The sequence below is a fragment of the Culicoides brevitarsis genome, chromosome 3, assembly GCF_036172545.1.
Source record: "Culicoides brevitarsis isolate CSIRO-B50_1 chromosome 3, AGI_CSIRO_Cbre_v1, whole genome shotgun sequence".
NCBI classification, from domain to species: domain Eukaryota; kingdom Metazoa; phylum Arthropoda; class Insecta; order Diptera; family Ceratopogonidae; genus Culicoides; species Culicoides brevitarsis.
Window position 1 is genome coordinate 27,245,909 of NC_087087.1, and position 14,480 is coordinate 27,260,388.

Consider the following 14,480-nt stretch of genomic DNA (forward strand, 5'->3'; position numbering starts at 1 on the left):
AATTAATTTTAATAATTAATTATTTATCATTTTTTTAAAATTCTTTTTCATTTAAAATGATTTTCTAATTTTATTTTAATTTTTTTTTTTTAATAAATAAATTTTTTTATTAAAATAATTTGAAAATTGAAGTATTTCAATTTTTTGACATTTCCCGCATTTTTCTATAAATATTAAACTTATCATAAGTTCAATAGACAAAAATATCTTAATCAATAAAACTAAAAAAAAATTTTTTAAAGTAATATTTTTAAAGGCTCAAAAAAAATCAATAAGTTCTGGTGAAAAAAGATTAAATTAATTAATGGTAAATTAATTTTATAATTTAAATATTTTTAAAAACTTTAAACTGCAATTGGTAATTTTTGCCTATTTTTTGGTTCAAAGTTTCTTAAAAAAAATTATATATTTTTTTTTAAATTTTTGTTTTATTTTGAGGATTTTTATCAAAAATTAGACTTTCTTAATTTTACCATATTAACTTAATTATATTAATTATATTGACCATATTAATTTTAAAATTAAAATTAATTAAAAAATTTAAGTTTTAATTACACTGTTCCACAAACCCGGAAATTGCGTCTATCATCAACCGGACCAATTTTATTTGAAAGTAGGCTAAAAATGATGAATTTCCTCATTTTTAGATTTTCTGTATCAGGTCTGGGAGCTTTTCTATGTAAAATAAGATTTTGTATGAAAACAAGCCAAAATGAGATTTTCGACCTCCGTTTCATACATTTTGGTGCCTAAAATTCAAAAGTGTTGGAACAAAAGTTTTAGTTTTTGAGCCATTTAACATGATCCAATTGAAATTTGATTGAAATTCGAAGTTTCAAAAAATCATCATTTTGAAATATTGATTTTGGAGGAAAAATTTTTTCTTAGAAAAATGACGATGACGAAAACTCCCGTTTTCGAAGTCGTAGAAGGCTGTAACTTTGCAGGATTGTTATTTTAGACAGTTTAAGCCTATGTGCAAAGTTAGAGCTCGATCTCTTTGGAAAAACTGAAATTTATGGTACTCAATGATTGCTTTGGGTCGAAAATGACGATAGCTATAAAAAAGCTCTCAGACCTGATACAGAAAATCTAAAAATGAGGAAATTCATCATTTTTAGCCTACTTTCAAATAAAATTGGTCCGGTTGATGATAGACGCAATTTCCGGGTTTGTGGAACAGTGTTATAAAAACGATGAAATATTAATATTTGTTTTAAATTGACCAAAATTCATTAAAAAAAAATTAAAATATCTTAAATTGTTTAAAAAAATCAAAAAAATACTTACCATGAAAATTTATTTTAAAAAAAATATCCGGAATTTAAAAAAATACACATTATTTTATGTAATTTTTCATATTTTATTTTTTTCCAATTTTTACCTAATAATTATTATTAATAATTTTCCTATATTAATTTATAATTATCTTTTCTTCATATATATAATCTTTTTTTTCATATATATACTTTTCAGTTGTATCGTGGTTTCTTGTATATTCTACATCTAAAATTTAACTACAAATTTTAATTATTATTAATATTTTTTATGTATGTAAATGGAATTCGTTTATATTTTAATTTGATTTCAATTTTAACTTTTATACACATTTCTCTCGTTTTTTTTCATTTTTTTTAATATTAATTTTAATGTTTTTTTAGGTACATTTCAAGAAATGAAAAAAAAATTAAATTTCACACTTTTGAGTTTTTTCTGATAATAAATATTATTTGTTTTTAATTTTTAACAGACTTTTGAGACATTTTTCTGAATTTTTTTTAGGAATATTTTTTTTGATTGAATTTTCTGTCTGGTTTTGATGATATTTGAGTTAAGTTGTTGTCTACCTATGTCTGCAAATATTCTTAATATTTTTAACGTCTTTTTTGTATTTTATTGTATATTTTGAGATAATGTTATTTTTATTCATGTTTCTATAATAATCAGATATTAAATTTATTTTCTTACACGATTTTTTGTTCACCATTATCATTATCACTAAAGTTGATGTTTTTTGTATATTTTTAATAAAAACAGTAATAAATGGGGGATTATTTACACCGGAGTCTCTGTCACATTCATGCACTCTCTGTTTAAATAAATAATAAAAAATGTTCGTTCGTTCATCATCTTTCACAATTTTTTTTTTCTCTCACTCTGTTGTTTATCATAACAGAATTATTACGTGTGCTACAGTTATCCTCTCATTTTTCGTTAAATATTATTATTATGTTCATTTAATATGTCTTTTTGTTACAATACGTACAATTTTTAATGGTACATTGGTGACGCAGTTGCTGACATTCGGAATCATCTTGAAAATGCTCGGCCCGTCGATGTGATCGGAAATGTTATCATGTGTGATATGGCTTGAAAAAGTGAATTGTTGTAGTAATTTAAACGACTATTGTACAAAGTTAACAAACAGAAAATGAGTAATGCGGTGTGCGATGGACATGGTACACCGTTGCTTGTTTGCATAGCGGCCGGATGTTCACCTGTAAATGGAAAATGTACGGAATGTTATTTAATTTTATGAGATTTTTGATTGAATTTCGAATTTTTTTATGGAAAATAAATTTTAAATTAATTTAGAAAAAAATAAAAATTTTTAAAAATTAAATTTCAAATAAAATTGAATTTAATTTAAAAAGATTTAATTTAAATAAATATTTTATAAGATATAATAATTTATAAAAAAAATAAAAATAATTAAAATTTTATAAAGTTTAATTTTTTTAATTGAAATTTATTATTTTGTCTAAAAAAAATTTAAATATGTTAAAAAAAAATTAATTAAATTTAAAAAAGATCTAGTTTAATTAATTTAATAACTTTATAATCATTTAATAATTTTATTTATTTTTTTTGTTTCAATAATTGAACTAATTTAATTTAAATTTAATAAAATTTATTTTTTAGTTGAATTTAAAATAAATTTTTTATTAATTTAATTATTAAAATTAAAAAAATTAATAAAGTTATTAATTTTTTTAATAAAAATAAATAAAAATTAAAGAAAACCACGTGACTTAATTTTAAAAATATCATGACTTGATTCATAAAACCACCTAATTATTGATCAAAAGTTCATCTGAATAATTGTTGTTGATAGATTAGACAATTTTTTAACCTTATTTACATAATTTTAGCAAATTTGTTACTTTATTTCTCAAAATTGGTCACGTGGTTTTTTCAAATTTTGATAAATAATTGTTTTTAAAATTAAAATTTTTTTTAAAAAAATATAAATTAATTAAAATAATTAAAAAAAATAATTTTTTATTATTTTTTTTGCTAAAATTTTTTTTTTATTTTTTAAAAATTATTTTAAATTTATTTTTAACATTTCTCTGTAAAAATAAATCGAAAAAAAACTCACCATTTAACACGTGAACTTGCACAGATGCGGACACAGCTCCCGTCGGCACACACGTATAATTCCCGGAATCCCGTAGCTGGGCACGCGTCAACAACAGTCGACTCGTTGTACCGCCGTCTGTCTTCTCTGTCTCTAAACTAATGCCGCCGCGCACGGAATCAAAGTCAACAACTTGTTGTCCATGATACCTGATGACAAAACGCACAAAGAACAATCCTGCTCGATTAGTTCAAAAAAAATTTTTGCTGCATGAGCCAAAAGTCAATTACTTACCACACAATTGATGACGCATGAATGTTCACGGCACACGCTAATGATATTGTGCTGCCGCGCTTCACGTAAACCTCGAGCTGTCCCAAGATCTTTGCTCGTGCCGCTGCGAAAAAAAAGTAAGGAGAAAGAGAGAGGGAGGAAATCTTTAAAAAACTTGTTTAAAATGTTTCTGATGGGCCAACAACAAGCTAACAAGCACAAATACGGTCAATTAGGTTAAATAGGTTCAATAAAACTTTGTTGCTTTTTGTTTTTTTTCCTTCATCTTTTTCTGTGTTTTATTTTGTTTTGTTATTTAAATGAAAAGTAAAGTTTTTGACTGTTAAATAAACTTTTTTTCTCTGACTTTTCCACTTTTTGCTTCACAATAAATTACTTTATTATTATTTTTTATGTCGCTGAAAGGAAAATAAATTGCTTAATTCACAGTTGAGCAAGTTGCTCTGCGGTTGATTCTTTTTTTTTTTAATTTTGGCCTTTATCTTTGATTCTATTTGAGCAATTGCAAAAAAAAAGTGTGTGTGTGTCAGCGATGATGACTAAAATGCTTTTAAATTACATGCAATTTACGAGCACTTTAGTTCCGTTCATTTTTTTCTTCCGTCACTCATTCCAAATGGATTTCGACAATAAATGAAAAGAAATTGCTCTGCTGAACACAACAAAAAAATCGCAGGAGGAAAAATGACTAAATCTCAGTTTTTTACCGAACAAAACACTGGGAAAAATAGATGAATGGAGAAGTGAAGAGACAACAGCAACGCAAAAATATGGGTTTTAAAAATAAATAGTAATTTTCCGCATGTTTACACAACGGCTTAGAGCTGCTGCGAGTGAGTACTTTTAAAATGTGTTGCATTGTGAGAAATTTTTGTTCTTGTAGAGCAACTCTTTGCGAATTCGTAAAATAATGTTTACTACTAGGAGAACAACTTTACAAGTAGCAAAACAAAATAAAAATAATGAGTTGAGCTCTGTGAATTGAAAAAAGATGAATTTTGCTTCAAATTTATTTTTAAAAAATAGTTAAATGTGTCTTGGGGTGAAATTTAAAATTGCGCATTGGGTCGAATATTTTAAATGTTTATTGGGTCAATAAGTTAAAATGTACGTTGGGCAAGAATTATACTTCAAAATTATGCAAAAATATATTTTTTTAATTTAAAATGTGACTTGGGTTAAAATTTTCAATTGTGCATTAGGTCTAAAATTTTAAATCTGAATTGGGAGAAAAATTTTAAAATAGAAATTAAGTCAAGAGCTTTTATTGTTTAAAAGCTTTTAAGAGGTTTTAATGTGACTTAAAAAAATCTAAAGTAAGACGATAATTTGAAATACGCATTGGGTCCAAAATTTTAAATGATAAAAAATTTAAAATTTAAATAGAAGCAAAAACTATAAGTGTGAACTGGGATAAGAACTCAAAATATACATTGGGTCAAAAGCTTCAAATTTTAATTGGGGCAAAAATCCAAAATTTTTATTCAGATGAAAATTTGAATATGAAATTTGAACTGGGGCAAAAATTCAAAATTTTTAACTGGGTCGAAAAGTTCAAATGTATGTAAATAGTAATTTTGGTTAAAATCTTTGAAGGTAAATTGGGCTGTAAATTCGAAATCAGCATAAGACCGACAAAGGGCGAAAATTTTAAATGTGGATTGGGACCAAAATTTTTTTCGAGCTTTTAATGTGAATTGGGATGAATATTACTTTAGAATTGTGAAAAAAATAAAATGTGACTTGGGGTGAAATTTCAAATTGTGCATTAGGTCGAAAATTTTAAATGTGGATTGGGACCGAAATTTTAAATTAAAATTAAATTAAGAGCTTTTAATGTGACTTGAGAAAAAAATTAAAGATAATTTAAAATACGGATTGGGTCGAAAGCTTTCAATGCAAATTTGAAAAAAAAATCAAAATTTAAATCGAAACAAAAACTTTAAATGTGAACTGGGGTAATAACTCAAAATTTTAACTGGGTCGAAAAGTTCGAATTTGATGAATAAGAATTTTGGTTGAAATCTTTGAAGGTAAATGGGGCTATAAATTCGAAATTAGCATAAGGTCAAAAATTTTGAATGTGAATTGGGATAAGTATTTTGAATTAAAATTCAGTTCAAAGCTTTAAATGTGCATTGGGACAATAACTGAAAATATATATTGGGCCAAAAGTCATATTTTAATTGGGGTAAACACAAGAAATGACAACTGGGACTTAACATTTGATGATTCAAAATGTAAATTGGGTCAAAAATTCAAAATGTCAACTGGGTCGAAAATTTAAAATGTAATTGGGACAAAAAATTCATTATCCAAAAATACGAATAATTAGTAAATTAAGCTAATTTCAATCTTTTTCAATTCACAGAGTACATTTATTACAAATGCAGTACAAAATAGAACACAAAAAATAAAGAAAATTTTTTCTAGCACTTGTAAAGGTTCTGAACGACAATTAGCTAGTTAAGTGGTCCATAAACTAACGAAAAGGACAAAAATGATGCTTAACACAAAAATAAGTCAAAAAGTACCTTTTGAATTTCCCATTTGACTGCTAAGATTCTTGCTGTGCTGCTTTCCGCCATATTCTGCGAAAAAAAAAGAGAAAAAAAATGCATGATAACAATGTTAACTTTATTATTGCCTTTTTTTACAGCGCAAAAAAGTCAGTTGAAACCGAGAGAGAGGAAAAAAATATTTGAAATATTTGTGTCATAAATATTTTTATTTTTTCGCAGTGATTCGCCTCGTGGAAGTCCGCATACTTTTAGCGACGCAGTCCGGATAAAGTTCACGCGTGTGTTTATGATTTACGCGTTCGTCGGTTGCCTTGCTTTGCTTTGAATGTCAAGCGAGGAGTAAAGTAATAAACTTTCCTTATTCCCATTTTTTTTTCATATAAAAAAAATTAACAAAAAAAAAAAATGCGGAGACATAAATAACAGAGTGACGTCACACAACTAGTTGCATGAAAGTTGAATGAAGAGCCGGAAATTTACTACATTATAATGATTGTTCGCACCACCATTTGACACCGATGTCTGTCGCCGACAACAACAACGAATGAACGATGTGATCAACCGGAAGCCGGAAGTTTATAAATATTTTCGCTCTCTGATTTTTTTTTGCGTCGCAATACGTACCTGTTACTTCCAAATGGACAGCTAGATTAATTTTTGGCTCCGTGTTCACCTGGCACTCGTAGATGCCGCTATCCCGCAACTGGGCATACTCAATTTTGAGATCGTAGTCATCGGAATCCTGCTGATGGACAATCGAGAAACGCTGGTCGCCCGTGTACGTGTAAATGTTCGATGTCAAAATGCTGAAAATGGAAATTGGCCATAATTGAATTTGAATTTTTGATGCAACTCAGAAACTTTTGTTGGATTTGATTTCACTTCGAGTCATATCTCGAGAGTTTGAAATTTTAAAAAACTTACTGTAAGTCTCGTTTTCGCATCCATGATACCTGAAAAGAGATGGAAATGGAGAAAGAACAATTAGTTATTGATACTTTTGAATAATTTTTAGCTGTAAAGCATTGATTTTCATGAAAAGTTTCTCTTGCAAAATTGTACATTTTCTGCCAATCAAGCAGATTATGTTTGAGTTAAAAATTTGACGGATTTTCTGACTAAAAATTGAAACAAATCAAAATGACCTCGAAAAAAACTTTAAAAAATCGAAAAAAATCATCTTGTACTAAAAAAACACTCGACGATAGTTAATAATCATCTGTCTCTCATTTTTCCCTCTCTTTCGCGATTTGATTGCTTCGTGATGCCTTTTGTCACAAGAATATTTTTTTTTTGATCAAAAGAGACGGAAATTGTACAAACAACAATAATCAGCATTTCAATTCAAAAAAGATTCAAACAGTTGCAATATCGCGATTTTTCCTTTTCTTCCCTCGAACGTAAAGATAATCAAAAAAAAAAGTAAAAAATGAAAAAAAAAACTGATGATGATGATAGATGATAAAAGAATAGACTCTTGAACGAAAAAAATGAAGAAAATCATTGTCGACGACGACAACAACAAAAAAGGCAAATGAAAAATTGAAAATTAAATTGAGTTAAATTAATAAAAATCCAGATTAGAGTGCATGAGACAGACGAGATTTATTCAGAGATGGAGATTTTTTAAAGTTGGTAAAAAAAATTATTTAAAATAAAAGTTTAATATTTAATTTAAAATTAATATTCAATTTTAAATTATTTTTTTATTATTTAATTCAAAATGCTCATTTTTTAGATTTTTTCCAAAATTTTTTTCATCGAACGCGTTCAAGTTAAATAAGATGGATTGTTCGATTCATCGGGAAACATCGAAAATCATAAAAATATGTCATAAAAGTTAAAAATATTCATCAAAAAACACATTTATGATCGAAAAAATATCACAGAAAAAAATCATGATGGAAGCGATGAGTGATCTTGAATGCACCCATTTATAATTCTTAATTTAAAAAAAATATTTTTTTTGACTCATTAAATTAAAGTTAAAATTATTAACTAAAAAATGTTTAAAATTTTTCCTTCATAAAAATTATAAAAAACTACATTTTTTTAAAAAAATTTCACATTAAAAAAAAATTAAAATAAATCCCTGAAGATGATAAAATAAATTTTATCGAAACGTTAGAACCAACGTTCGTTAGGTGGTCAAAAGTTAAAAAATAAATCATCAAAAATTATTTTCATTTTAAATTAAAAAAAAGAAAAATTAATTATTTTTTTTTTAATTTTAATTTAACTATTTTAATATGATTCTAATTTAATTTATTTTTTTTTAAATTTTAACTATTTTATTTAATTTTATTAACAGACGAAGCATAAAAAATAACTAACATTAAATTTTTTACAATTACAATTTTTTTAAAAATCTTTTTTTAACTAAAAAAAAATAAATAAAAATTATTTAATGAATTAAAATTATTTATTAAAAAATGTTTAAATTTTTCTAAAATAATTATTATTATTTTAAATTAAATAAAAAAAATATTTTTTTATAGATCCTTTTTAAAATTTTATTTATCTAAATTTAATTTCAATTTTATTTAATTATTATTTTTATATTATTTTATTTATTTTTTTTAATTTCAGGAAATCCCGAATCAAGTTAAAAATCTATTTCAATTAATTCAAACCAAGCATAAAAATTTAACAAAAATTAATTTTCGTCTTCTAAAAATTTACAAATCCACCACTGACGATACCAATTCCAACTTTTTAAGAGCATTATGTTTTTGATATGTTTTCAAAATGAAATTGAGGAGGAAAAAATTGCACTTGTTATTTCTATTTAACTTCGGCATCATCGAGACTATGCCGATAAACTATATTTTATTTTATCATGATACACTCCGAACGAGAGAAAATTGAAGTTTCTGACGTTTCTTGCCCCAATTTCTTGGGTGAGTGAATGACGTAACGTCGGAAAAATAAAAAAAAAATCGAATTGAACACAAGTTTTCACTCCACAGAGAAAAATCGGAGAGAAACTTTAAAAGTAGTATTTCATGTTCGGAAAAAGCAACATTCGGTTAGTTATATTTGTCACCTTTCCAACTTTTTGGATGCATTTTTTTTTTGTTTCTATTAGCTATTGGTGTTATATGAGAAAATCAACACTTGAGTGTACTTGAAAATTTATTGAATGTTTGTTTCTTTCGCAGACGACAACGACGACGTCAACTGCATGATTATTGGAATTAAAGTGCGAAAGTACGAGAAGCGTGATTTATAAAGTCAAGCAGCAAAAAAACGAGGCTTTGCCAAAAAATACAATTTACTCTACTTTTAAATCTATGAAATGGCAGCAGTTTGTATGATAATGCAGTCGTATTTTTTTCCTTTAATTTTTTTTTCGTGTTCAATGATGACTCAGCCAGCTTTGCATTGCGAGCGATGCCAAACTCCATGGCTTTTATGCAAATGAAAATCAATTGTCATAACTTTTTTTCCTTTATTTTTCACATTTTTCTATGTGCTTTGTGCTCCGTAGGCAGGTCAATGTCTTAAATTCCCTTTGCAAGACGATAACATTTGCTTCCCCCCCTCTCTCATTCCTTACAAAACACGATTATTTGTTATCTTTGTTACCTTAAACTCACATGTACCGAAGAAGGAGTATATTTTATTATTTTTATCTTTCGTCCGCCGCCCTTAGATACCAGTCTCGAAGAAGAAGAAGACGAAAAATGAGGCAAGGTGAAAGTGAGGTAAGATACGGCAAATAAATTTCCTTCGATTTTTCACAATATTATTTTCTCATCTTGTGCTAACGGAACAGAACACACACATTCCCGCTATCTAATCGAACGACGCATCTCTCGAGTGCGAACAAAAACAAGACAAGACAAAGTGAAACCGGAAACTTTCTTCATGGAGTTCAACATTCGTTAGCGTTTTAAAAAGAGAGAGAGAAAACGGAGGCACGGAAGCTTTGTATTAATAAATAAAATTTTTCATACAAAGAGTTCAATTTTCGTTCAAAAGATGTTAAGATGTGAACTTTTTCACACACCCACATGCTCTCACACACAATCTCTTAAATTGTTTTTGTTTGTCGATACCGGTATATGTTTTTGTGTTTTCTTAGGATTTTTCGACAGAAAATCGATGAGCGGTAGACTTTGTTCAAGGTATGGATGCAGGATATTTTTTTTGGCAAATAATGGTTAAAAGTTTCTTTTCTCTTTAATTATTGTCGAAAATTAACAGACAAAAATTAAGGAATTTACACTTTAAAATTTTTTTTAATAATAAAAATTAAATAATTTTTCAATGGAAAATTTAAAAAAAAATATTTAAAATTAAAAAATAATAAATTTAAAATTTATTTTATTTTACATTTTATTAAATTTTAATTTAAAATAATTATTTTATTTAAAAAAATACGAAATTTAGAAATTTTAATTTTTTTTTATTAATTTTTAGTTAAATAAATTTTTGAATTATTTTAATTTAAATTTTAAAGAAAAATAAAAAAAAATATTTGTTTTGATATTTTTCATTAATTTCTATTAATTTGATTTTAAGGAATTTTAAAACTTTTAATTTTTTTACGGAAGTTTGGCCTTTTTTTACACTCTCAGTGTATTAAATAAAAGCCCTTTAAAATTTTCTTCGCAGTTTCCAATTTTTTAATATTTTTTAGAAGAATTTCTTTTAAAAATCAAATTGATTTTTTTCAAAATTTTTCATTTTTTTAAAAAATAATTTCTCGAAAAAACTACAAAAAGTTGAAAAACTTTGAATGGCTCTTATATTAGACCCTGAGAGTCTAAAAAAATCTCAAATTTCTGTCTGGGCAAAAAAATAAAATTTTTAAAATTCGTATAAATCAAATTAATTGAAATTATTGAAAAATTTTTATCAATCAAAATTTACAAAAATATTCGATTTGAGTAAATTTTTATTGAATTTTAGAAAATTTTAAATATCCAAAAAAAGAATTTTTTACATGATTTTTTTTTAAACTTTTTTTTTGTAATTTATTTTTTTTTGCAGTTTTTAAAAAATAATTTTTATTTAATTTAAATTTAAATTTAATTATTTTTGTTTATTAACTTCTTCATCAACTTAATTTTCAACAAAAAGACCTTTTAATATATATTTTTTAAATTTAAATTAAATAAAATTCTTTAAAAAATTCGATGAAAAATTAAAAAAATCCTCCGATTGAAAACTAGGTCAAGTAAAAGTTTAATAAACGTCAAAAGCATGCATTCGAGCAAGAAGCAGAAAATCGCACAAAACCGCAAAATAAAAAAAAAATTAATCTTTCCATCTTCCTATCCCAATAAAAAACACAGAACTGACCTAAATATCGTTTTATCTTGACTCCCTTTGATATTATTTTTTCGCTCACATCCCAAAAAAAAATCTTATCCCACAGTTTTTTTTATCGGAGAAAAAAGAACAAAAGCGGATTAACAGGAAAACTTACGAAAAAAAAATGAAAATAAAAAATTGTATGTTGTCACACATTTCTACTTTTTTTTTCGTAAGGAACGTACATGTTCCCAGTTGGCATATTATCACATAAATGAACCTTATTACCCCTAGCGATCTTTAACTGTTATTACACTTTTATATTGTTTCATTATGTGCTCAACGTTGGGAGGTAGGGACGACAAATTTTCACACGAAAGACAAAGTCTACGGGAAAAATGACTTCATGATCATGTTTCATCTGTTTATGACACGTAACGTAGTGTAGGTGTGTGATGTATTGACTTGCGAAGGAAAGTATGTGAAAAGTAATTTTCTTGAAATTTTTCATGTGTGTTGTGTCGTGATTGTTGTTATTGTTGGTGTGCATGTTTTATTAACTTTTGTGATATTAAAAAATTGCGGTGACACAAACCAAAAAAAAAAACGTTTTCTTCCAACTTTTTTGTCCATACTTCGATATGTGACAAAATACAGAAAAGAAAGAAGAGAACAAAAAAAAAACGAAAAGTTAACATAACCAAAGCCTCATAATCTTTCGGATTTGTACTTTTCATATCCCTTGTCTCTGTTATGAGAAAAAGTTTCTTTATTTAGTGCGATTCGATGCTTTTTCTCTACGTTGCGATGCCGCCGTAGAGACTTTTCATTTTTTATTGAAACGACATTTTTTGATAGAAAAATAGATGTTTTCTCGAAAACCAATTCATTTTCCAAACTTTTCTTACTATATCTATAACTGTGTGTATTATTTTATCGGAATTAGATAAGAATCATCAACTTTTCATGCGAGCAAAAAAAAAAAGAGAGCAACGTAGAAGAATTTATAATAAGGCGAACCTACGTACGAGAAAAAAAAGTTGGAAACTTTCGAATTTTTACAACTGTCGTCGTCGTTGTTGTCGTCGTGCTATATAGATGTGTGCCAAGGTACACTCAGGATGCGAAACTTTTGCGCTTTTTCGCATTCAACATCATCACACAAACATAATTTAAAAGGTTTTAAGGAAAAGTCAACTTTGTTGAAAAACTTTTATTTTAAAATTTTTAAGGCTTAAATCTGGCGGATCAAATGCGATGCGAAATAATGGGGGAGGAATAAATAAATACATGTTCAAGTTGATTTTTTTTTTCGACTATGGAGTGCATTAAAAAAGAGATGAAAGATTATTCAAATTTGTCAAATGTACAAATAAACGGCATGCATGTGGAGTTCATTGCATAACCACCGTGAAAAATTTTAATATTATTTTTTTTTATCAATATTGGAATTCCATTAGAAAAGTTCGTGGAATAAAAAAATTGATAAAAAAGGCAAAAACAATTTTTCATTTCAATAACTTCAATTTTTTTCCATTAAAATATTTAGTGTGAAAAAAATTAAATGTAAAGGAAGAGGATTTTAATGTGAAGAGTTTGTGTTTCGAAACCAATAAAAATGTTTCAGATATAGTGCGAGAATTTAAAAGAATTATTTATTTTATAAATTTTACACATATTCGATCAAAATTAGTTTAAAAAATATATAAAAAAAATTAATTTTTTGATGATTTTAAAAAAATTAAATAAATTAAAATAATTTTTTTAATATAAAACATTGGTGACGAGGACTTCACGTGAAAATTAGTAGTTAAAAGTTAGTAAAATAATTATAATTAGTTAAAAAACCAGTTCTAAAAAATGACTGCCGAAAATAAAGTGATTCAACTATTGGAAATTTCGAACAGTTTACAGAGCAAGAATTTTTTTTATATAGTGAAAGATTTGAAGTCTTTTTATCAATGATTAATGTAGCCGATAAAGTGATAAAAATGGAATAGTTGATAAATTTTGGAGGGCCGATGTTATATAAGAACATCAAATCCTTTGTGTCCTCATAAAACCGTCGGAAGTCCAATATAAGCAACTTATTATTAAATTATTAGAAGTAATGAGATCCAAAAGCTTAGAAATACTCGAAAGAGCTACATTAAATTTTCTTGCGCAACATGAAGACCAAACTATGTCAGAGTCTCCGTTAGCTTTACGAAAGTTCGAGTACCAGTGGAATTCTTCTGCAAATCGTTCATCTAAAATTTTTATCTGACGGAGCGACTACAGACAACCGAGGGACAGGGCAGGGTTTTATATCCCTCCCATCTTTCATTCGTTCATCAACAAGCTGCGTTACTTTCAAGAAACTCCTGAAGAATCATATTTTGACTTGCCGCTACCACTCTCTATACTACTGGAAATTTCTCTTCCTATGACAGCAGGGTCACCAGGGCTTAACGACCCCTCCCATGCCAGTTTCCTCTCTCTTACTTACTCTATCATCATTTAAATCACGTGCCTCATCTCAACTTTAAAAGCATCTTTAATCAACTCTAAAATCATCTTTAAGGAGTCAGCTTAGTACAGTGGTTAGCGTATCTGACTGATGAGCATAAGGTCGTCGGTTCGAGACTCGAAATCATGAAAAACTTTTCTGACTCCAATCGTGCTCAAAATTTACTGAGATCTTTTAGAAACCCTTTGGGACCTTCTGGGAGAGCTGAGTGAATTTTGAGGGCGCCTGCTTGGGATGACAGGTAAAAAGCTTTTAAATTTGAATTGAAAGAGTTAGATATTAAAAATGTTAAAGGTCGAAATAAGATTAAAATAACTAATTTTTTTTTATTGAAAAATACTTTTACTTAAATTTTTTATCTCGCGATTTTTTAAAATTTTGCGAAACATCAACTTTTCACAATTCACAAACAAAAAAAAATGTACAAGAAAATCATGACATAATTATGTGCACAACGTGTTGAAATTGCAAAATATTATTCTCGCGCTATGAATTTCAATTAATTTGTAAGGGGTTTATGAAATGGAAAAGG

At 26.7% G+C, this 14,480-nt stretch overlaps 2 protein-coding genes across 3 annotated transcripts in view; one reads left to right on the forward strand and one right to left on the reverse strand.

The window, feature by feature from the left end:
• Positions 1-14,480, forward strand: part of LOC134835721 (transcriptional activator protein Pur-beta-A) — a 356,196-nt gene that overhangs the window by 50,548 nt on the left and 291,168 nt on the right. The gene's annotated exons all lie outside the window — the stretch shown is intronic.
• LOC134834393 (zwei Ig domain protein zig-8-like) overlaps positions 1,820-14,480 on the reverse strand; it is a 167,369-nt gene continuing 154,708 nt past the window's right edge. Inside the window, exons 5-10 of the mRNA XM_063849040.1 lie at positions 7,102-7,130; positions 6,802-6,983; positions 6,190-6,246; positions 3,656-3,758; positions 3,383-3,570; positions 1,820-2,498 (exon numbers count right to left, since the gene is read on the reverse strand). Of these exons, the coding sequence (XP_063705110.1) occupies positions 2,311-2,498; positions 3,383-3,570; positions 3,656-3,758; positions 6,190-6,246; positions 6,802-6,983; positions 7,102-7,130 (747 nt within the window). The 3' untranslated portion in view covers positions 1,820-2,310. The remainder of the gene's footprint in view (positions 2,499-3,382; positions 3,571-3,655; positions 3,759-6,189; positions 6,247-6,801; positions 6,984-7,101; positions 7,131-14,480) is intronic.